Genomic DNA, 25,270 nt, shown 5'->3' with positions numbered 1-25,270 from the left:
ACTATGCTTCTATCTTTATGTGAAATGGCAATGCCTTATTTTCTGTTCTTTTTTAATCAGGAGGAGAATCTAAAGGTGAGAATTGAAAAAAGGAATTTGTTGTGATGTCCTCACAGTTAAACCGTTAAAAATATATATATGTATATTTAAATGTAATAATATTTAATATTTAAAGCTACAACAATACAGTTATAGCCACAAGGAGGCACAAAACAACATTCTGCACACACAGTTTCAGCAGACACAGAGCAACATTTACTGTCGGTAAAAAATGTATTCACTGTCAACTGGCATGTAAATGTGTATTTGCGTTTGTGTTTCTCAAATGATAATTAGAGCCGGTGATGACACTGTGCTGACATATGACAAACACAAAATATTAAAAAAATACATTTGTACTTTGACTCATGAATATACTAAATTTTTATGAAAAGATATTTGCTGCTTACTTTCTTACTCAACCTTTAGATAACACACAATCTGGCACTCCTACACCAGACTTGTCAGAGAGACACTTTTTTTTAACAATACTGTAGGTTGTTACAAACTTAACTGCCATAGAGGTTTCATCCAAAATGGCCCCTCTCAGTACTCATGCAGCCATGTCGGTCAGATGGTTTTGCTTTAAAGCGCCCATATTATGCTCATTTTCAGGTTCATAATTGTATTTTAAGGTTGTACCAGAATAGGTTTACATGGTTTAATTTTCAAAAAACACCATATTTTTGTTGTACTGCACAGCTCTCTCTCACTGTTGCAGATCCTCTTTTCACCTGGTCTCTGTTTTAGCTACAGAGTGAGACCTCTTTTCTTCTTCTTCTTCTGTACTATCTTTGATTGCACATGCAGTATCTCAGATGTAGATCATGTCAGCTAGCGCCATAGACAGTAAAAGCTGTTTCTCCAACTTCGGTCAGTTACAAGGCAGGATTAGCTGGGAGACTTCTAAATGAGGGCACACGTGTAAGTAGTTCTTTTGTATATTATGGTGAACTCGTGTGTGTTGTAGCAGTGCTTTGCTATTGAGAACGAGGTAGCATGCTAGCGTTAGCATTAGCGTTAGCATTAGCGTTAGCATGCTAACGCTACGAGCTAACGTTGCGGTTAGCCAGCTCGTTCCGATTTTGAACAGCTCACCCAGAGGCAGGACACATTCAGAAACCGTATCTCACTCAAAACAGCATGGATGGATTTTTTTCAAAGTTGTTATGCGTGTGAAAGCATACCAAGAGACACAAAAGAACACCCCAAATCCCAGAAAAGGTGTTTTTTCATAATATGGGCACTTTAAGACTAGCTGAAGTCTTGAAATGGTGGGAGTGAAACAAGAAGAGGAAACAAACTAAATTGGGTGACAAGTGTGATGGAAAGAAAATGATTGTATTTTCCGTAACAACAAGATAGCTCAAATTGAGGCATGTAGAAGAAAATAATCTCTGCCATTTTAAACCTTTAAGCGTTTTAATCTGAGAGAAAACACATTTACATAACAATCACTAATCGGTATCATCTGATACAGCTAACTGTAGAAGAATTTGTCTTTCATTCAGCAATGTTTTTTTTATGATAAACATTACATTTTAAATTGGGAAGTTCAGGAGCTGTGTCATAGAAAGAGACAGCAACAGCTCTTAATTTAAAAATAAAGAATGGCTGAAATTAGGTTAACAGATGCATCATTTTGTTAAGTTTGCCATACATTTTGGAGATTGCTAATTTCACTTCTGTTGTCTAATGTGGGTGCAATGTGAGTACATCAAATTCTGTGGCCAATAATTTCAATACAGTCCCTAATTCCAAACGTCCCAGCCATATGCTCATTGAAAAGTTAGAATGCTGCAAAAAGGCAGCTAAAGAGACGTAAACCATCTCAGTTGTCTTTGAAAGCTGAGTTTGTAACTATAACTTTAAACAAAGTCCTTTTGACAATACTACTGAGTTGGTAACAGTGGTCATTTAGGTTTCAATAGTCAACAACTATCTGGTTTCTCACTTCCTTAATTGTGCTATTGTAACTGCCCTCTTCTCACTTTAAATAACTTTGATCAAAACACAGTTGAAACTGTTTCATTTCTCTAGAAAGATGTATGACATGGAGGCCAAATGCCCATTTTGAGAATTCCTAAATGTTCAATCCTGTTAGTTCAGTCAACATTTCTCATTACTTGGGATTTTTAGGTTTCCTTCCTTTTTCAATTTTTTTTTAAATATGGAAGCCCGTCAGGGCCAATACAACATTTCAAAATACACAACATTGCCCAGTAGACCAGATTCAGAATCAGCTGATTCTGATAATAACAGCTGATGCTTTAAACACTGTAACTTGGTAAGTATGTGATACTATTATTATACAGTATATAGCACTTTTTAAAACCAGGGTTACAACAGGCTTCACAGCTACAAAAAAATGATGAAAAACATTTGATCGAATATGAAAATTGGATTGAATTGAAAAGAATTAGAACGAATCGGGGCAAGGAAATACCAATAAAGAGAATAAAGATCAAAATTTGAAACCAAACCACACAGAGGCCTACAGTGAAAGATGGGCAGAAATGTTATAGTGTGATGACATAACCTACTAGATTTAGGGTTTTCTTTACCAATGAGGAAGCTTTTTTACCAACACACATAATAATAATAATAAATTCAATTTATATAGCGCTTTTCATGAACTCAAAGTCGCTTTACAGGGTATAGATAAAAGAGACAAACAAACAAAACAAAACAAGATTCAGGCACAGATGAAAAGGGGAGGGGCGTGGGGCTAGGGATAGGCAGTGGTGAAGAGATGGGTCTTGAGGTGAGACTGGAAGATGGTGAGGGACACAGAGGTGCGGATCTCTTGGGGGAGGGAGTTCCAGAGCCTGGGAGCTGCCCTGGAGAATGCTCTGTCCCCATAACTGCGGAGGTTGAGACAGCAACAGCTCTTAATTTAAAAATAAAGAATGGCTGAAATTAGGTTAACAGATGCATCATTTTGTTAAGTTTGCCATACATTTTGGAGATTGCTAATTTCACTTCTGTTGTCTAATGTGGGTGCAATGTGAGTACATCAAATTCTGTGGCCAATAATTTCATTACAGTCCCTAATTCCAAACGTCCCAGCCATATGCTCATTGAAAAGTTAGAATGCTGCAAAAAGGCGGCTAAAGAGACGTAAACCATCTCATGGAAAACTGAAAATGTGGGAGAATCTATTAATATATATTATACAATTCAATCTCAGAAGGTTTCAAATACCTTCAGAGGAATGACGTCAAGTGCAATACTAAAACAGAATAACTTTTTATTAGACTACTCTAAACTCTTTCCTGTAGGCATTCAGTGAACACATCTTATACACTTTGTACTTACCGTATACTTTATATTATACATAGTACAAAACAGTACAGAGAAACCAAATCAATCAAATGATGATAAAGACCTAAGCTTGCAATGCATACATACAACTTTTAACATGACATGTAATGCTTTGATTGTGTGTTTGTGATTGACAAATTTCCCGGTGATTGATTGACGGACTGATTAGCTTACAATTTACAGCTTACAAGATCCATTCATCAGCAGTGATTAACTCATCCAGAAGGATACAATTAATTGTTCCTTTGATGACAGATGAGGTCAGGCCTTCATTTGGCCCGGCAGGTCTTTAAAATGGATGAGCCTGACCATCTCCCATTCACGGTTGGAGCTTCAACAGATAAACCAGAGGTGAGGACAGACATCCCTGTGACCTTTTTTACTTTCCAGATAAAAAACAGTGTGTGTGGATTCTACAGTTTAGCACTGTATTTTTCATTTAATGTGTTATATTCATTTGGTACATTTTCTGTTTTTTGATTCACAGACTTTTCAACCCATTTTCCATTTCCTGTCATGGGTAACTCAGCGTCCACTGGCTTCATCCTTCCTACTACCAGGAAACTGTCCTGGGGGCGCCAGAAGGAGGAAACAGTCAAGCTGGAGGACTTCTTTACACAACGCGAGGAGAATCGCTGGCGAGTTAAAGGAAAGCAGAGTGTATCTGTTAAAATGGTCCACCCCACGCGCAGAATGCATTATGTGAACCTAGCTCTCCAAGAGAGTGACAGCTTTTATCCAAACAGGGGTGAAATGCTGAACCCTGCTTATGTTGGAGATCAAGGTCCACGAATGACTGACATCACTGTGAACAATTCAGTCTACAACTCAGCAAGAAGATCCTGTCAGTTGGAATGTTTGCAGGAGTAACTGCAGAAAGCCCCAGTGATGCCACTGTAACAGGAAAGGTCTGGCATAGAGGGACTATTCATTTTTTTACAACAACACTGTTGGTGTGATCATATGAACAGGAAGTGAGACTTCAGTGCAAATTTCAAATGAGATTGGTTTCTTTTTGTGTGAAATGGAAGAAAAAGTCCCTGTGTTTTTTGTGTACATTGGTGTGATCTAGTCAAATCGATTGGGTGTGATATAGCCAACGTAAAAAATAACATTTATAGTTTCAGATAAAAAACAATTTCAGCAATTATCACACATGCAACACCTCATCATGTTGTAGCTATAGGCTGAATGAGCAAAGGAAATCCTGTGTTACCGTCTCTGCTGATCTGTGAAACAACATGGTGTGAGGTACAGTAAATGTAATTTTCTTGTTAGAAAATGAGCTTAAGATCTAAAGAAGAGATATATATCATTTGCAACGTTTATGGACTTTTCAAGGAGTTTACATGTCATTGCTTTCAGTCAGCACTTGCTGTTCAGCCTACATTGTATGTATGTATTAGCCTACATGGATTTCATATAATCATTTTACATTTTAGCACATTATTGTCAATGTTATTTAGAAGTAATTTATTTGAAGCAAAAACAGTTTAAGAAAGGTTGTTGGACAAATACATTCAACTTTCCAGCTAACACTGTTTCAGCATCTTGATTTATTTTTAGTTAAAAAATGGGCCATTGCACTCCGTGGTCTTCTCTGTGTTGCGTTTTATTGTTGTCTTTGTTCAGCTCAATAAGCAGACTAATTAATTCACACACATGGCTGTTCGAGGGTGGAACTCTACTACCAATTCACATTAGACATTTTAAAACTGCCTCTTTTAAATTTAACTTAAAGAAGTGGCCAACAAGTAGTCAGCACTGTCAACATTACATTTAGACACTAATCTTGCTGCCATTTTTTCTCTTCTGCTCTGCCTGTCTGTGCTTCTTGTGCGATGCCTGTGAGGTTGTCTGTTTCATTAGTGTTTAGTCAGGCTAATGTCTGTTGCTTGTTACTGTCCCAGCAATGTTATGTTTGTGTATGTCTATCAAATATGTATGTCTAAGCTATTGTGCCTTGTTTGTTATATGGTCTGAAAGTTTGACTTGTGTGTGTGCTCCTGTTGATCTTGACAAAATGTTTTTGTCTTATGTTTATTAGCATTAGCATAATCAACTTTTATTGTATTGGGCTAAATCTGTATGTATTATTTATAGCTTCTTCTTTTTTTATATATATATTTTTAGAGTGACCTCTTTCAACCAGTCCAGGGACAGCAGATGTAAAATAGCATCTTGGCTAATTTCAAATTTCTTTTATATTTTTGAGTGGGCATTGTCCTTGCTCATCAAACCTATAAAAAATAAAATAAATAAGCTCGTCATATGAAAAAATATGTTACGATGGTTGTCGGTCGGTGACGATGAGCTCTAGGAGTCTAGGCTTCATGAAGTGGGAAATATGCCTTACAAAAATAAAATTGGAGAAGTCATGATTACTAAAATAAATCAAATATCCAAAGAAGGAAGTGAGAGCATAAGGTTGGCACACCATGTGACATAGCCGAGGGTCGTGATCTCAGATGCACAACAAAGATAAGATTTAAAACAAAATTAAATTCATAAGAGCTGATTAGATACTTGTCCCTTTCTTATTTGTTTATGACAATAAAACCTGAAAAGTATACAGCTTAAAGGAACACGCCGACTTATTTGGACTTTAGCTTATTCACCGTATCCCCCAGAGTTAGATAAGTCCTTAACATACCCTTCTCATCTCCTTGCGTGTTGTAACTCTACCTGACGCACTAATTCTCAGAAGGCGAAGCACTGCTACTTCTGCTACTTGGGCGGAGTGATATTACTCCAACTCTGAGTGAACTCCAGGCAAACTCTCTGCTCCTCACCACTGGGCTTCTCAGGTACTGCGAGCAAATCACTCCGCCCAAGTAGCAGAAGTAGCAGTGCCTCGCCTTCTGATAATATAGTTCCCAATATGTATACGGTTATTTGTACACGCTGTGACTATACAAATCACAACATGTAAATAGGAAAATGTTGGTGTTATTTTGTCACTTATTGGGAGCAGTAGGCTAGATGGAGTCGGTTACCTCCAAGATCTGTGCTAAGCGAGGCTAGCGGTAGGTGCGGAAGACAGAGTTACGACACGCACGGAGATGAGAAGGACTGGATGGACTTATCTAACTCTGGTGAATAAGCTAAAGTCCCAATAAGTCGTTGTGTTCCTTTAAGGCGAGACACGGCAGGCAAAAACATCGTTTTTTTTTCACTGGTCAATTTTGAGATTTTGGGCTATTTGTCTTCAATAACATGTATGCTTTCAGAATTGTGTTGAAAAAAAGTCAAAAATACACATTTAGGTCTTTATTTTACTACACTTTGTCTGTTTGCGTCTGTAGATTATTCTGTCAGACGCAAACAGACAATATATACCGTCACATATACCGTTGGAAAGCTCCCTCTCTCCTGTAAGGCAAGGCAAGGCAAGGCAGCTTTATTTGTATAGCACATTTCAGCAACAGGGCAATTCAAAGTGCTTTACATGAAAACAGATTAAAAAATTAAAAACAGATTTACATGAAAACAGATTAAAAAATAAAAAACAGATAAAATACGAGAAAAAAAAAAATAAAGTTACAGTGCAGTATAAGAAATTAAACATTGAAGAGCAGTTAAAACAGTAAAAGTAGATAAAATAACTTTCCTGGACTCAGTGATCCAGTTTTTCGAAAGCCAAAGCTTTTTGACCAATATGACAGATATCTCAAGTAGTCCGGTCCATATTTTCTAACCATCTCACCCACTATGAGTCCAGATGCTTCGCATGGTTTTGAGGTTTCATTCCCCATAGTTACAGAAGTTTTTCCTTTAGTATACTCTTATCATTTTCGATGTGGTCGTCACCGCAAAGCTTAGTTCTTTTCTTCGGTAAACCTTGCAAAACCCGGTACAGCCCTGCAGGCAAAAATCTCTTAATAGTCCAGAACGTGTTCTTAAACTATTTTATTTCTTCTGCAGTCTGTCTCTAAATAGTCAAGAACTCGCTCAGAGTGTTTATAGACTATTTTTTTCTTTTTAGGCCTTCTGCCTAAATTAGTTAGTTACTTCGACTAACTTTTTGACCAGCCCAACGTCTGTCTCTTCTGTCAACTATTGTTATGCCTGCATCAGAGAAATAATCAGAGATATGTCCGTTACTGCAAAAGAATGTCACCGGAATAATCATAAATTCAATTCTAGTCTTCAGCCTTGATTTAAAAGAACTGAGAGTTGCAGCAGACCTGCAGTTTTCTGGGAGTTTGTTCCAGATATGTGGAGCATAAAAACTAAATGCTGCTTCCCCCTGTTTAGTTCTGACTCTGGGGACAACAAGCAGGCCTGTCCCAGACGACCTGAGAGGTGTGGGTGGTTCATAGTGTAGTAGCAGATCAGAAATGTATTTTGGCCCTAAACCGTTTAGTGATTTATAAACCAGCAAAAGTATTTTGAAATCAATTCTTTGAGGCACTGGAAGCCAGTGTAGAGACTTCAGAACTGGAGTGATGTGATCCACTTTCTTGGTCTTAGTGAGGACTCGAGCAGCAGCGTTCTGAATCAGCTGCAGCTGTCTGATTGATTTTTTAGGGAGACCTGTGAAGACACCGTTACAGTAGTCAAGTCTACTGAAGATAAAAGCATGGACAAGTTTTTCCAGAGACTGCTGAGACATAAGTCCTTTAACCCTTGATATATTTTTAAGGTGGTAATAGGCTGACTTTGTAATTGTCTTAATGTGGCTGTTAAAATTCAGGTCTGAGTCCATGACTACACCAAGATTTCTGGCTTTGTCTGTTGTTTTTAACATTATCGTTTGAAGCTGAGTGCTGACTTTTAATCGTTCCTCCTTTGCTCCAAAAACAACCACCTCAGTTTTTTTCATCATTTAATTTAAGAAAGTTCTGGCACATCCAGTCATTAATTTGTTCAATGCACTTAGTCAGTTGTTGTATTGGACTATAGTCCCCTGGCGATAAGGTTATATAAATTTGTGTGTCATCCGCATAACTATGGTAACTTATTTTATTGTTTTCAATAATTTGAGCCAGTGGAAACATGTAGATGTTAAACAGGAGAGGCCCCAGAACAGAGCCTTGGGGAACTCCACACGTCATATTTGTATGCTTAGATGTATAATTCCCTATAAACACAAAGTAGTCCCGATTCTTTAAATAAGACTCAAACCACTTTAGTACTGAGCCAGAAATGCCAACCCAGTTTTCCAATCGGTCTAGTAATATGTCATGGTCGACCGTATCAAATGCAGCACTGAGATCAAGTAATACCAAGACTGAAATTTTGCCACTATCTGTGTTTAAGTGGATGTCATTAAAGACTTTAACAAGAGCTGTCTCAGTGCTGTGGTGTGGTCGAAAACCCGACTGGAAGGCATCAAAACGGTTGTTTAGTGACAAGAAAAGGGTGAGTTGTTGGAAAACCGTTTTTTCAATGATTTTACTTAAAAATGGAAGGTTTGATATCGGCCTATAGTTGCTCATTAGTGACGTGTCTAGATTGTTCTTTTTTAAGAGTGGCTTAATGACTGCAGTTTTCAGGGCCTGTGGGAAGATACCTGAGAAAAGAGACGTGTTTACAATCTGTAGGAGATCAGTAGCCAAACAATTGGAAACATTTTTGAAAAAGCCCGTTGGTAGAATATCAAGGCAGCAGGAGGTGGTTTTCAGATGTTGTATAATGTCCTCCAGGTTTTTACGGTTAATCACATGAAATTGGGTCATATTGGCATATGTTTTGCCTGGACACTGTGACAATACATACCCTGTACTCGATATGGAAGCACTGATTGTTTGTTTAATTTTCAGAATTTTGTCTTTGAAAGAAAGATGGCAAAACTCATTGCAGGCCTCGGTAGATAAAAGTTCAGATGCTACTGGTACTGGAGGGTTTGTTAACCTATCGACAGTAGCAAACAAAGCACGTGAGTTATTATTGTTTTTGGCAATAATGTCCGAGAAGAAGGACCGCCTTGCATTCCTCAGTTCCAAATTATAAATACAAAGTCTCTCTTTATAGGTGTTGTAGTGGACCTGGAGATTAGTTTTTTCGCCACCTGCGTTCTGCTTTTCGACACTCTTTTTTTCTGTTCTTACCAGTATGGCATTTCTCCATGGAGATCTTTTCTTATCAGAGACAGTTTTTACCTTAATGGGAGCAATGGCATCAATAACATTTGTAATTTTACAATTGAAATTGTCTACAAGCTCAGTGACTGAGACCCCTGAGAGGGTGGGTGTGGAGGAGAAAAGCTGAATGAATGTTTCACTGGTGTTGTCAGTGATTATACCGTTTTCTTATTAACTTTGTTTGGACACTTTTGTGCACAGAGATAGTGCCATTAAAGAAAACACAGGAATGATCAGAGAGAGCAGCATCAGTCACCACAACCTTGGAAATGTTCAAACCCTTGGAGATAATCAAGTCCAGAGTGTGCCCCTTGTTGTGTGTGGGCTCCGTCACATGCTGAGTCAGTCCATAGTTCTCAAAAAATACAACACAGTTCTTTGGTCCCTCTATCCTGGGGATTGTCAACATGAATGTTGAAATCACCAGCAATAACTACACAGTCAAAGTTAATACAGATTATAGACAGCAGTTCACTAAAGTCGTCAAAGAAGGATGCACAGTATTTAGGTGGCCTGTAGATAATTAGAAATATAGGTTGAGACGGGGACCTTAGCTGAAGAGCCACATATTCAAAAGAAGCAAAGTTTCCATAAGATATTTGAGTACATTGGAATGAGTCATTAAACAAAATGGCGACTCCACCTCCTTTCTTATTCGCTCTATTCTCACTCATAAAATTTAAGTTAGGGGGAGCTGACTCTATAAGAACAGCATCACTGTTATTATAGTCTAACCAGGTTTCAGTTAAAAACATGAGGTCAAGATTGTGCTTAATAATAAAATCATTGATTAAAAATGATTTACCCGCCAGAGACCTGACGTTTAGTAAGGCTAGTGTTAGTGTGTTAAAATAATTATCTGTCTCGTTTTTTGGGACAGGCTGTGGCTGACGAGGAATGGATGCTAAATTTGCTAAGTTGGCTGTCAAGTGCTTTTTTTTCTATTACCTATCACAACATAAATTGACAAATAATTGAATACACAGGGCCCAGGCTTGTCCTGGAAAGAGTCCAGCACATATCAGTTAAAGCTTGTTGCATTTTGTACACAAGCATACTTATCAGTCTGGTGAGAAGGAGTTAGCTGCTGTCCTTGAGGGGGCAGAGGTGCCTGGCGTTTTACTTTCAGCGGTTCAGTCAACACAGGGTCACTTTGATGCTGGGGGCGAATGACGGGAGAAGGTAGTGGGGCAAACTTGATTCCAGCATCTACCAGCTGCTCCATCCGGTCAGTGAACCCCAACATATGGCAGGGGGAAACAGGGGAGAAGGCGGATGGGGAGAGCAATGGATCCTCAAAGGCGTCAGTGTTGGTAAGGGGGTTTGAGGAGTGTTGGATGGGTGAAAAGGAGGGTTGAGATTTCTCGTCTCCGTTCTGTGGTCCTCCATGGTCAAACCTTTGCTCAGGTGGGGGCTGTGGTGGATCACTGCCGCACTTTGTTGTGTCTTGTCTTGTGCCTCTTGTTTTGTTTGTTTATCTTGTCTCGTGTCCGTGGCCGAGGGAGTAGATGTGTGGTACAGAAAGTAAAGTAGGCTAGAGGTGAACAGCTTTACTCCTGGCTTGTTAAGAAAAAGTCCATCTGCTTTAAAAAGATGTCTGCGGTCCCAGAAAATTTTAAAATTGTCAATGAACCGCAGAGAGTGGACGGTACATGCAGTTGAAAGCCATCTGTTCAGTGTCAACAGCCTGCTGAATCTCTCAGCTCCTCTTCTGACTGGCGGTATAGGGCCACTGATAAACACCTCCGCGTTTAGGGAGCTGACTGTGTTCAGCAGATTCATAAAGTCACGATTCAGCACTTCAGACTCTTGCTTTACATCATGTGACCCTATATGCAGTATAATGTTCTTCACAATTGGGTGTGCTACCACGGTATACGGGATTCTTTGGGCCAAGTCAGACACCATGTCTTTGGGAAAACAGAGTATTTTGGTGTTTTTATTGCTTTTTATGTCTTTTACAGCAGAGTCACCCACAATCAGAGTTTGGTGCCCAGTCTTTAGTTTTCCCTGTAGCTTTTTACTTTTTGAATTGCTCTCAGTCCTTACCCTGCTGTGTGACGATGAGACGCAATCCAGGTCATGTCCAGGGTCCTGCAGCAGAGGAGCAAACATGTTATCCAGTTGCACACTCAGTTGTTGGGCAGGAATTTTGTTGCTAATTCTCCCTTTTGCAGCTGTCCATGGCTGTGTCCTACTGAGTACAGGGGTTGAAGAGGCGCTCTGCCTGGATGATAATGCAGGCCAGCCGGTCGTATCACAAATCTCAGGGCGCTGTGCCCTGCCCGTTAGCCGTCCTCCCATTTCCCAGGAAAATTATTTACTCTTAGGCTTTGCACCAAACGAGTTCCAGGGAGGACTACCACTTGTTGATTTATTACCCATTTCACAGCCCTGCTGTTTGTTTGTAGTCTTGCTGGTGCTAGTTAGCTGTGTGTTGGCATGCTTTTGTCCATTGTTTTGGGTCAATGGTAAAGTGGTGTCATTTCCACATGTACAATGCTTTCGGATCCAAATATGGTCATTTCCTTTTTATCAGCAACCAATCGTGAAAGTAAAAGGGGGCTTTAACTCTAAATCCGCAATCTCATTGGCTGATGCCAATTTCTGACAACGTGATACGCTTAGAATCGTCACGTGACGCGCTCTGACATTTCCGCGGTAGTTCAGAATGTCAAAAGAAGTGCGTCGAAAACGGTCGAAAATCACCTCAGAGAAGTCAAAAACAGGTGTTATTAGCAAGAAGACACGGGGGATTACAAACTGAGACAGCAGATGATGAAATGCCTTCACATAGTACGTTGATGTTTAAACTGTCGTTCAGAAAACAGGAGTGTTCAGACAATGGAGGTAATCAGACTGTCTCTCTCTCTCTGTAAGCAGTCTACAGAAATTCATAGCCTACATTTCATATATTAAATATGTAGGTGTCACATACTATTCTACTATAATTACTATACAATACTAAACAAATCTGTAATTTTGGGATCGTGGTTGTGAGTCCCTCAGGCTGTGGCAGGCAGATCCATGTTTAGCTGTCACTGGAGCTGCTGTCCCTTCTCCTAGGAGAACTACCAGCTTCTCTTCTGGTGTTAACTTTGGGAAGTTTTATTTTTTTGGCTATTTTTCCAAGGTGTAAATCTCTTAGTGAAGATAGTTTTTCCCAGTGGAGGAGGAAGTGTATCTCTGTCTGACCCAGTTGGTGGTCACTGAGCCTGTATTTAGTCAGGATCTGTCTCTTCTTCGTATCTCTGACAGTGTGAAGATACTCAGTCAAATAACAATTTAGTCTACTTTGTTTGCATTCTCCAATGTTCTAAATATTGGTCTTTTGAATGATTGATAAGAAGCTCATCCCTGTGTATCACCGGATGTCAAGCACATGCAGCATGGAGGCACTCAGAATGCCAACTCATGCCTCAACGCATGCCTATATGGGCCCGATGTCCAAAAACAGTCTTTGTGGTGAAAACCAGGGTTGAGGCTGCAGCCAGTATGGCTATTTCTACATTCAATGAGGGTGCCTCTGCCATGCTGTCTGTGATGGCGAAATTGTGGCTTCAGAGCACAGCCTGTCAATGCAATGAAGGATGACGACATGGTTAGGATCTCAAAAGCCGTAAAAGTGTAAGCACAGCCAAAAAAGTGAAAAGACACCAGCAGGAGATGGAGGAGGGCCCTACATACAGTCAGGTCCATAAATATTGGGACATCGATACAATTCTAATCTTTTTGGCTCTATACACCACCACAATGGAGTTGAAATGAAACAAACAAGATGTGCTTTAACTGCAGACTTTCAGCTTTAATTTGAGGGTATTTACATCCAAATCAGGTGAACGGTGTAGGAATTACAACAGTTTGTATATGTGCCTCCCACTTTTTAAGGGACCAAAAGTAATGGGACAGATTAACAATCATAAATCAAACTTTCACTTTTTAATACTTGGTTGCAAATCCTTTGCATTCAATTACAGCCTGAAGTCTGGAACGCATAGACATCACCAGACGCTGGGTTTCATCTCTGGTGATGCTCTGCCAGGCCTCTACTGCAACTGTCTTCAGTTCCTGCTTGTTCTTGGGGCATTTTCCCTTCAGTTTTGTCTTCAGCAAGTGAAATGCATGCTCAATCGGATTCAGGTCAGGTGATTGACTTGGCCATTGCATAACATTCCACTTCTTTCCCTTAAAAAACTCTTTGGTTGCTTTCGCAGTATGCTTGGGTCATTGTCCATCTGCACTGTGAAGCGCCGTCCAATGAGTTCTGAAGCATTTGGCTGAATATGAGCAGATAATATTGCTCGAAACACTTCAGAATTCATCCTGCTGCTTTTGTCAGCAGTCACATCATCAATAAATACAAGAGAACCAGTTCCATTGGCAGCCATACATGCCCACGCCATGACACTACCACCACCATACTTCACTGATGAGGTGGTATGCTTTGGATCATGAGCAGTTCCTTTCCTTCTCCATACTCTTCTCTTCCCATCACTCTGGTACAAGTTGATCTTTGTCTCATCTGTCCATAGGATGTTGTTCCAGAAATGTGAAGGCTTTTTTAGATGTTGTTTGGCAAACTCTAATCTGGCCTTCCTGTTTTTGAGGCTCACCAATGGTTTTACATCTTGTAGTGAACCCTCTGTATTCACTCTGGTGAAGTCTTCTCTTGATTGTTGACTTTGACACACATACACCTACCTCCTGGAGAGTGTTCTTGATCTGGCCAACTGTTGTGAAGGGTGTTTTCTTCACCAGGGAAAGTATTCTTCGGTCATCCACCACAGTTGTTTTCCGTGGTCTTCCGGGTCTTTTGGTGTTGCTGAGCTCACCGGTGCGTTCTTTCTTTTTAAGAATGTTCCAAACAGTTGATTTGGCCACACCTAATGTTTTTGCTATCTCTCTGATGGGTTTGTTTAGATTTTTCAGCCTAATGATGGCTTGCTTTACTGATAGTGACAGCTCTTTGGATCTCATATTGAGAGTTGACAGCAACAGATTCCAAATGTAAATAGCACACTTGAAATGAACTCTGGACCTTTTATCTGCTCCTTGTAAATGGGATAATGACGGAATAACACACACCTGGCCATGGAACAGCTGAGCAGCCAATTGTCCCATTACTTTTGGTCCCTTAAAAAGTGGGAGGCACATATACAAACTGTTGTAATTCCTACACCGTTCACCTGATTTGGATGTAAATACCCTCAAATTAAAGCTGAAAGTCTGCAGTTAAAGCACATCTTGTTCGTTTCATTTCAACTCCATTGTGGTGGTGTATAGAGCCAAAAAGATAAGAATTGTGTCGATGTCCCAATATTTATGGACCTGACTGTATGGTGCTGGCATGGATATGTAGACTGTAAACTAATTTGTGGGAACTAGGCTGTGTAATGGTTGTGTTATGTCAGTTTAAAGTTTGTGGTGTAATGGTCTTCAGTTGAAGGCCATGTTGATGTGTTGTTTTGATCAATGATGGATGAAGCAATAATGAGTTTTGGATGTTAAACAGTGTGATACATGGATCTTACTTGGACCTAAAGGGATATGTGTCTGTAATTCATGGCTTTCAGTAGAAATTAGTGGAATTTTGCTATAAAAATCTTTAAAGCCCATTTTCTCAAAATGACTTTTCTCTCATACTCCAAGTCTGAAATCTCCACTTCAGTAGCATCTTTATACGCCAAACTTTCCAGTCCTGTACCTAGTTATATTATGAAGACATTTACAGAGGGATTTGTAAATATATTATTCCTAGCCTGACTTATATAACATTTTATTCCAAAAAACATGGCGAAAATCGATTTTTTAAGGCTATTGACAGTATATTCTGATTTACAGGATAACAAAAGTAGATATCCATAAATCCCTCTGTAATGTTTTCCCCATCTAATATGTGAACACAATGAAAAATAATTTTGAACTTGGATTTATCCAATACTCAGATTTTGTTTTTTAAATGATATGCAAATTAGCGCATATTTAATTAGATAATGCCTAATTTGCATATTTAAACATTAAATTACAGAAAACCTGTAATACATTTTTTTTCTCATATTAATGTAAGTAATCAACTGGGAGAGTTTCATGGTGATATCTGCTAGTTAAAAATTTTACCCTATTCACCTGTAGTGTCTCGCCTTAAAGATGAACTGAACTGGAATTTCAGTAAAGGTGATATAACAGATGTATTTTATTTATTCTCACTGGTACAATGATTAAAATGGCTGAATTTGTTAAAAGGGATATAATGGTACATTGAAGGTGTTGTTGTTACACGGGCGCCGCCATGTTGGAATTCCATAATCGGCTACGTCACTGGCATGAGAAGCAGCCATAGAATGTAAACAGTCTGAGGCTAATGGACATGGCTGAGGAAACGGAAACCAACAGGTCTAGGGGGGGTTCATACTGCATTGCCCCTGGCTGCAGTAATGACTTGTATAGGGCTAAGGCAGCTGGGGTTACGATACATTTCCACAGGCTACCTTTGACAAGGAAACCAGTCCTCAACTCATGGCTAGCTGCCTTAAAACTGGCCAGCCCTCCAACAGCCCCTGGATTTCGAGTCTGTAGCGACCATTTTTTAGCGACAGACTATTTAGAGAGCTGTACTTTTGATACAACAGGGTGAGGGTTAAGTCCAACAGACTGAAACCTGAGGCCATTCCGTCAATTATCGATTTTTCAGGCTACAGTACAGACCGATAGACCAACGGCAAGTACCAACGCCACCGATGCTATCTGCCGCAGAGAAAGGGCGCTGAAACGCTCACATCAGGCAGAGGACAGAGAGGTATGTTTAGCTGTTATCCAGCATGCTAGCAATCTGCTAGGCAAAGGGCTGGATGTAACGTTGTTGTGATATACACAAAACACGTACATATTCACTTACACGCACAAATAAAGCCTAAGGTGTAGGCTTTATAGCGTTCAACTAAACTGAGACTGACACACTGGGCATCATTGAAATTGAGTCACAAAACCAAGCTAGATACCAAACGATCCAACCTAGGGAAAGAGCTAGCAGCTAAACCCGTTGGAAGCACTTATGTCAAACTCCACAAGCTAGCGCTCCGACCATAGACTGTATAAATAAACCATGACTCCAATGATATCACAGATCAATAATAATGCGTTACTAGCTGTTAACTAAACCACAGCGGGTCTGTAAACAGAATCCAATGTCCCTTTCTACTCACCCTGAAGCTAGCTGATGTCTCAGGGCACATTGTTGATGCAGAGGGAGTTCAACTGGCAGAAAAAGCTGCTAGTTCCATAATAAGAGGTATCTGTGCAGTATCCATTTGTGCAATATCCATCAACGACCACAAGGAAAAAATCTGTCAACTCTGCACTAGCCTAAAGTAAACGGCAAAACTTGTGAATCCTCCGTGCATCTATGGTCAACCTGGGGTAACTCACCTACGTGCAGCTAACTTATTTTTTTTTTCAAACTTTATTTATTTTGGTTTTAACATTTTGCGTGCAGCTAACTTAACAAGCGATCCCATTGGATGAATTCGTCCAATCACATTTTCCATTTATCTGCATCGATTCTAAAACGGGCTTCTAAAACGCACAGGACCTTTTCTATTTTCTCTTAATGCACACGATATATAAGCAGTCTCTATTTCCTAAAATACATAATGTGCTTGGATACAATAAATTACTGAAACTGATCGTCCTCCATGTAGTGGTAGTCAGACACTACAGGCCTGTCCCTCACAGGCTCAAATGTGTAACTCATGCCATTAAAATTACTAATTTTCACGTGTATTTAATATGCTGCACTGTAGCCTATATACCTTCGCAAGTCCTACCATGCCAGTGACGTCATCGAAATTGTCAGCGTTCTAGTACTAACAAACGTAATTTTTGTGTTGCTTAACAAAAGCTATATTGATTTTTTTTTATTTATTTTTTTTTAGTGTAATTCATTTTTATTTGTCATAACCAACACGTTATCAACGTTGATTCTTTCAGTTCATCTTTAAGTGAGAATAGGTCAGAGCACAAGATGTATACTGACTTGTATCTGTGTCACTATAGTGACAAACTCTAGTTTGCCACTAGAGAGGTGTTTTCACATTCCTCTACTAAAAGGGGAGATGTCCGTGCACTTCCCTAAAATCTGAGATTCAAACATGTCACGGACCAGCTTGATTTGGTACGTCACAGATTTGAAAGCTAATCGCTGTCTAATATGCAAAAGCTCTAAAAGAAACCTGGGCGCCTAGGTAGCTCACCTGGTTTAGTGCCAGCCCATATACAGAGGCTCAGTCCTCGACGCAGCGGCCGCGGATTTGGTTCCGAACGTATGCTGCATGTCATTCCCCCTCTTTCTCCCCTGTCAAGTCTAAGCTGTGCTGTCAAAAATAAAGGCCTAAAAATGACAAAATAAATCTTTAAAAAAAAGAAACCTCTAACCTCCAGCTCAGAGCAGACTTGTCCGTACAGAGAGAGCGTCACCGTACCTGTGTCACCCACTGCCAGTAAAAAGCTGACAAATTAACAAGCTACATAAACAAATATAAGAATGCTAACTACACTTGCCATTTGAATACGTCTGCTGATTTTCCAGAAAAAAAGACTCTGAATCTAGCTTAGACAGGATGCAAAACTATCGCCACGGAGCTGTCCTAGCCGCGGAGCAGCCTGAACAGCACGGGCGTGGAAAGAAAGGGCAGCTTCACAGAGCTTCCGCCTCCTGTCCTGACGTGAGGCTCAAACAGGGATGGCTGAATCTCTGAGAGGTTATAGCCATCTTGATGCACACTGCTCTTTCACCGGTCAACCTAGCACAAGCAGCGGTCATTGGACGAGGCATGAGGCCAGTTCCAACATTTCTCAATGAGGGACAAAAAGTAGATGTGATTTCAGCCCTTTTTAATTTTTTTTTTTACTTTTACTTTATTTCTGAGTTAATATTTCTTGTAATATTAATCATAGCAGAGTATCTTTACATACTTGAAAAGGGGGACTTGATGATTAATCGACTTCCCCAATATATGTTTAACAAGACAAAAATCAGATTTTGTGTGTAGCGCAGTGTATGGCAGTGTATGTGTGGTGTATAAAAAGTGGAATGGAAACTAGACAAGTCATCTCTCATCAGAGGGAAATGACAGCGGCACCTGACAAGTCTGAAAATATTTGTCACTTTATTTGCAGATCTGACCCCGAGAGGACGACATGGACTCTCTCAAGTGGCCTCTGTTTCTTGTGTGCCTTTTCTCTAAGGGTATGTTTCTTTTTCTACACTGTATAACCAGTTTTTACCTTTTCAACTCACAAGAAGTCAATTTAAACAGTCAGCTTTTTGTCTTTTTGTTGTTTTATCATTAGTATTATATTTTGTGCAAGTCCTTCTCACCACTGCTATCTCTTTGTTACATTTTCCTCTGCATTTGACTACAGGTTCTCAAACTGAAGTCTCATCTTGGACAATTAAGGTGCCGTCCTCAGTAAAAGGTCTCCCTGGATCCTGTGTGGTGATCCCCTGCTCATTCAACTACCCAGATCCAAGCAGTGTGGTCACTGAATTGACTGGGATGTGGGCCGAGGGGGCACATGAGCTCATCTATCACCCAGACGAGTCAACAATGAAGCAGCAGTATCGGAGTCGGACAGAGCTGGTGGGAGACATCAGACAGAAGAATTGTTCATTGAAGATTGATCCCCTTCGACAAAGTGACCAAGGGCCGTTTTATTTCAGGATCGAAATGGCAGGCTATGACAAGTTTTCTTACAAAGAGAACACAGTCTCCATTACAATGAGTAAGTAATATTAACAATTTTTACCAGACGTCTGTAACAGTACAGTCCATTGATTCCTGCATTTTCTCAGAAGTCTTTTTTTAATTCCAGTGTTGCATCAGTGAAAATGGAGAAAATTTAACAATGGTTACTTTCCTCATGTTATTGACTTACCTTTTCTACATTATATGCAATATTATATTTGTGCAAACAGTCAAGAGTCCAAATAAATAATAAGAACATGTTTTAACTATACAGCAGTGTTTACCTTGATGGTTTATTTCAGTTGTCTTTGAAAGCTGAGTTTGTAACTATAACTTTAAACAAAGTCCTTTTGACAATACTACTGAGTTGGTAACAGTGGTCATTTAGGTTTCAATAGTCAACAACTATCTGGTTTCTCACTTCCTTAATTTCAATTTCAGTTTCTTTTCTTTTTTTAAATATCGAAGCCCATCAGGGCCAATACAACAAACAGTATTCAAAATACACAACATTGCCCAGTAGACAACGTGATCATCCTTACTTGTAATAGTAGCCTTATGATCTTTGCATTTGCCTATCATGATCTTTCTTGTTGTTACAGGTGTACCAAATCCCATCCAGTTCTCTGTGAAAGAGGAGGTAGTGGAAGGTGAGAAGGTGTCTGCATCCTGCTCAGTGTCTCACTCCTGCCCCAGCTCTCCTCCTGTCTTCACCTGGAGTCACACTGGAGACGCACATTTAGACCCACAGCAGCTTGACGATGGCCAGTGGAGAGCGACATCTACCCTGAACTTTCAAGCTACCCGCGCTGATCACAACAAGCCTTTACAGTGCACAGTAACATACAAGGGAGGGCAGCACCAAAACAAATCCAGAGACCTCAAAGTAAAATGTAAGTGTATATGGCAGTGTGGCCATAATAAAAGCTGATGCTTTAAACACTGTAACTTAGTAATAAGTGATACTATTATTATAAAGTATATAGCACTTTTTAAAACCAGGGTTACAACAGGCTTCACAGCTACAAAAAGATGATGAAAAACATTTGAAGGAATATGAAAATTGTTATAGAACTAGAACGAATCGGGGAAAGGAAATACCAATAAAGATCAAAATTTGAAACCAAACCACACAGAGGCCATACAGTGAAAGGTGGGCAGAAATCTTAGTGTGATGATATGTTACATAACCTACTGGATTTAGGGTTTTCTTTACCAATGTGGAAGCTTTTTTACCAACACTTAAATTTAGTAGCTTCGAAGCTTCTTAAATCAGGGTTAGTCACTGTCAGAGGATTAAAGTCATCAGGAATCCGTCTGCAATGGAAAAAGAGGATTATGTTATCTCTTACTGTATATTGGATTAGCTGGCTGCATGAAGGATAGCACATTAAGTCTGCTTCTCTGTATTTTCTATAGACACATAAAAAAAAAGTGCAAATCACAACAGCAAATAGAAAAACACAACAGCAAATAGAAAAACACAACAGCAAATATGAAAACACGACAGCAAATAGGGAAACACGACAGCAAATATGAAAACACGACAGCAAATAGGAAAACAAAATGGCATTAACTTCTAGCGGAAAAGGTAGGGCCTATCTAGCAGAGGACGGAGCCTTTGTTGAAGTGTTTTCATATTTGCTGTCGTGTTTTCCTATTTACCGTTGTGTTTTCTTATTTGCCGTTGTATTTTCCTATTTGCCGTTGTGTTTTCCTATTTGCCGTTGTGTTTTCCTATTTGCCCTTGTGTTTTATTTGCTGTTGTGATTTGCACTTCAGGGCCACCGTATAAAAACCTACTTAACGGCTTTATGAAGTTATTTTGGCCCTTCCTGATTGCTTTTTTACCCATAGTGGCATAGCTCTGCCTGTCCACCACTTTGGTCAAGACTGAAACAGTTCAATAACTAGTGGATGGATTGCCATGACATTTTGTAATCGACATTGGTGGTACCCAGAGGACACATCCATGACTTTGTTGATCCCCTGACTTTTCCTCTAGCACCCACATGAGATTGACATTTGACATTTTGAGTCAATTTTCAGCTCAGCTTTGGCATATACTTTGTAAAAGAGTAGGCTAAAAAATATACTCCACCATGGTATCATGAAGCGTTCATTGTGTGTTTCCATGCAGATGCCCCAGCAAATGTGACGGTTGAGCACAAGTCAGATGTAAAGGAGGGAGAAGCTGTGCTGCTGAGATGCTCCAGTGATGCTCACCCCCCTGCCAGCAGCTATCAGTGGCATAATGAAACTGGTGCTCAGCTGCATCAAGGAAACGTCTACATGCTGCCAAATATCTCCAGACACACAGGAGCTCTGTACTGTACTGTCATCAATGCAGTAGGACGAGGCAATTCAAACCCTGTGCAGCTTAATGTGTTATGTAAGTAAACAAGTGTAAAAATAAGAAGAGAGTCTTCATTTAACCACATATATAAAAAGTAATATAATAAAGGAGGACTAACTCATAACTCCATTCCTTGTGCTTACAGATGCCCCTGAGATTAAGACAGCTTCTTCCTGTTCCTCAGAGACGGATATGGTAAAGTGTGTGTGCATTGCGGAGTCCAGGCCTCCCAGCATGGTCTATTTTGTGCTTTCTGACAGAGTCCTGCCAAGCACCGAGGTAGAAAAACATGGCTTTGTTACCATTGGGACTCTGCGGGCAAAGTTTGGATCTTCTGAGGCTGTCTACTGTCTGGCAAACAACACCCTGGGCAATGCCAACCTCTCACTCCCTCTACCTAACAGTAAGGACTTTTTTATTTTTTTATTTTCAGAAGCGCATGACATTCGCCTGAAGACTGAAGGAATGAACTTTGTATTGAGAAAGAGTAAAATTACACTACATGGTTTCTGTTTGGACAGGTAAGATGCAGAATCTTTACATTATCATCGCTTCTGGAGCAGGCGGGATTTTGGTGATGCTTTTAATAACAGTGATAGTTGTTAAAAAACGGTAAGTTATGTTTTTCAAATAAAGCATTGAAATGTGATTGTTGATGCTGTTAGACATTTAAAAGATGTGTACATTTAATGCCACCACAGACACCAGAAACATACATACATCTTTGGGTTTGAGGTTCTTAAACTAAACACCATTATTCTGCCAGCAGGGGGAGGTCTAAGGATGCACCAACACCTCGCATGAGCTCACTGAAAACAGATAAAGATGTGGTGATCCCTCAGTATGCTCCAACAAAAAGGTTTTAGTCATTTACCTCAGTTTAAACAAACATGTCAATGTCAAAAGTGAAACCTTGCATAATAAATGTGTAAAAAAACATCTGCATTCTGTCCTCAGAAAAGAAAGGTCCTATGATGATGTACAGTGCTCCGGCATTTACGTCGATGATCATGTGTATGGCAACATGGAGGTATGTACATTTTTCTTCATTCCTTTATTATTTCCTTACATGAGAGAAGAGAGTGAGTTAATCTTGTTCCCTATACAGACTGACTGCGATGAAGCAATATATGCCAATATGTAACATTGTTCAACTCATTTGAGGAACAGCTCCATCTGATGTGGGTCAAGAAAGTTGTACAAAAAATATGTTTTATTCTGTATATAAGTGCTGTTTTTCCCCTGTAATTCCCACATATTTTTGAAAATAATTCCCTGACTGCTTGTCCGATAAACAGTCACAAATGTGAATGATGAAAAATCACCATTAAACTGCTGTCATTTTTTAGTTACATATATGTTTGATAGCTTTTAATTTTCAGTCAAATCAATGTATTAGTCACCTAATAACACATATTGCACAAGTTGCACCTTTTAAAGCTGTATATGTATTTGTATGTACTGTATAAACACATGCACTCTCACAAATTGTATTTATTAATTAATCAACTAAAACAAACTGATAATGTAAATATATGCAGTGTGTGCTCAGGTCAATGTGGAAAAACCCTTGTGTTGCATGAAAGCGTGTTAATGGTAAATTGACAGGAAGGCAAAAGGAAAGCTTGTCAGTATCTCAGCTATACAGAAGTCACACATTTCAAACAGGCACACACCAAACACTGCCCCTCATAGGTGCCCTCCTATTTAAATGACTTGGCCTTTAAAACATGTTTTATTCTTGTAGCCTATAAATTAAAAAAAAAGTAAAACATGCACAACTCATACAATCACAAGCTTTTTTTTAATTACTGCATTTATTACATATTACCACACCCCCCAAAACTGTGTTGGTTTATACACAATGATATTACATTCTAACATCAAGCGTATATGTACAATGTTCTTAAGGGGTCATCTTACCCCATCTTGCCCTCCTGTTTTTACACAAATTAAAAACTGTAAACACACACATAAAGTGACATTGAAATGATATTTATGGTAATCAGATAACAATCTATCTAAGTAAACCCACCAGTATTTATATTTTTCTGAATATTTGTTGGCATGTTTGCCGTCCATTGGCTAGCAGATTAGGATTGGACATCATGGATCACTGAAAACAAGTGTAAGATGAAGTATTTTATGTAACACCATTTTAATTTAAGACTCACCATTTAAGAGCAAAAAGGAAAACCACAACTTCAGCTCCATCACTGGTGAGAAAGAGAAATTTAAAGTGTAAAAAGCAAGATAATGAATTACATCTTAAACTGTATAACTGTTGTTTTATTTTTGCACACATACCATTCATTTACTCACCTCTGAATCCTTTTAACGTCTGTTTGAATATGCCTTCACTAACTGCTTGTGAGATTTGTGCAGTGTCTTTGGATGTCATATTTATAGTCTATATTCACCCTTGAAAATTGCAATTGTTACTAAATGTTTTACAAAGCGTTGAGCTCATAATGGGGGTCAGTGTTTAAACAGCTACAGCAGAAGCCTAGTAGATGGATGTTGTTGCAATATGTGATTATTTTCTTGTTGTTTGTCCTCTGTTTAACTTGTTCTGTTACTTTTTTCACCAATAAATGAATACAGAAAGAAATTCCGGAGAACACAATGTTCCCGTAATGCTGCAGTTTGGCTCATTGAAGATGATAAAAACACGAGATAAAAAGATGAGTCAACAAAGGACTGTTGTTGTTTTAAAGACCATCACATGCTGTTACAGACATTTTTTATTCTTAAGGCCCTTGAGTCTACTAATGATGTCCAACCCAGTGTGTAATATAGAAAACTTGTGAGGAGTTTATAGATGAGTTACAAGATGTATTTATATATTACCACATGTAAAATTAGCTTTTCAACAGTCTGTGTTTTTAAGGGAAATACCAAAGTTAAAAAGTTTACTTTTGAGGAAATCAACTCTGTGGAAATTTCCATTTCTAAATTTCACAGATATGCTGTTCAGGCATATTTCCATGTCATGTCAGTCAAATGTGGGCACATCCTCACAGAGAAGAAATTACATATTCTGTATTTTTAATAGGTGATAAACGTATTACTGCTAATTTGGTACATACAATACATTTCTAAACTGAAAAGATACAGAAATGTACCTATATGAATAAAATCCCCCTCTCTAAGTTAGCAGGTAACATTTAAGAATACAAATATTACATCACACGACTCTAAGAGCAGTATAAAGTAGTGTAAAATATTGTTATAAAGTATAGATAAGCATTCTTTTACTTTGGTCTGTCACATAAGAGAAATTACATAGAGATGCATGAAAAACTAACTCCACAGTTTGAAATAGTCTGAGAGACAAACCCTGGGAGGACAACAGACTCTGTGCTAGGATGTTAAGGCAGAGGCAAGTATGCAATAGAAGCAGAAAAAGTAGACTGTGGTTAGCTTCACTAACATCCTCCTCTAACATTTAGATGACTGTGGACAAGCAATGACTTCCATGTATCGTTTGGTACAGTCCTTAAGTAATACGTATAGTAAGTAATAACTTCATCTCTAAATAGAAAACTGAATCAGAAAAGAAAAGAGAAGTTTCAGCTCTAGCACAGATGGCACAGGAAGTGCATTGGCAAACGTGTTGAGAAAGAGTAAACATGATGTATCATTTCACTGAACCCGATCTTTGTCAAGAGAAGTGGTACATAGATTACATGAATCAATTCCACAGAAAATAATACATTAAA

The 25,270-nt window shown here is 39.1% G+C and overlaps 1 protein-coding gene across 5 annotated transcripts; it reads left to right on the top strand.

Annotated features, from left to right (window-relative positions):
* The first annotated feature begins 835 nt into the window (after positions 1-835).
* LOC144519797 (sialic acid-binding Ig-like lectin 14) lies at positions 836-24,174 on the top strand. 5 transcript variants are annotated; one of them, XM_078253232.1, is made up of 12 exons: positions 836-963; positions 3,619-3,714; positions 3,851-4,614; positions 18,624-18,693; positions 18,870-19,229; positions 19,795-20,085; positions 21,333-21,584; positions 21,694-21,951; positions 22,070-22,160; positions 22,318-22,407; positions 22,506-22,578; positions 22,657-24,174. In XM_078253232.1, exons 4-12 carry the CDS (start codon positions 18,645-18,647, stop codon positions 22,690-22,692), a joined length of 1,500 nt encoding a protein of 499 aa, XP_078109358.1. In that variant the 5' UTR covers positions 836-963; positions 3,619-3,714; positions 3,851-4,614; positions 18,624-18,644; the 3' UTR covers positions 22,693-24,174. The 5 variants fall into 5 exon arrangements, with proteins under 5 accessions (XP_078109358.1, XP_078109353.1, XP_078109354.1 ...); XM_078253227.1 differs by having other exon boundaries at positions 22,315-22,407; XM_078253228.1 differs by having other exon boundaries at positions 3,851-4,758; positions 22,315-22,407.
* The last annotated feature ends 1,096 nt before the right edge of the window (positions 24,175-25,270 follow it).

Source organism: Sander vitreus, chromosome 6, assembly GCF_031162955.1.
Source record: "Sander vitreus isolate 19-12246 chromosome 6, sanVit1, whole genome shotgun sequence".
Classification (NCBI taxonomy): Eukaryota; Metazoa; Chordata; class Actinopteri; order Perciformes; family Percidae; genus Sander; species Sander vitreus.
The sequence above is the reverse complement of the archived record's forward strand: the minus strand, read 5'-3'. Positions and strand labels throughout refer to the sequence as shown.

What these genes read in the sequence shown, in the direction of transcription:
- LOC144519797 (XM_078253230.1), top strand. Translation starts at nt 18,645, where the DNA reads ATGGACTCTCTCAAGTGGCCTCTGTTTCTTGTGTGCCTTTTCTCTAAG. An exon ending in CTCACTCCCTCTACCTAACA is followed by an intron (nt 21,952 to 22,069) that starts GTAAGGACTTTT and finishes CTGTTTGGACAG; the next exon opens with GTAAGATGCAGAATCTTTAC. An exon ending in CAGTATGCTCCAACAAAAAG is followed by an intron (nt 22,408 to 22,505) that starts GTTTTAGTCATT and finishes TTCTGTCCTCAG; the next exon opens with AAAAGAAAGGTCCTATGATG.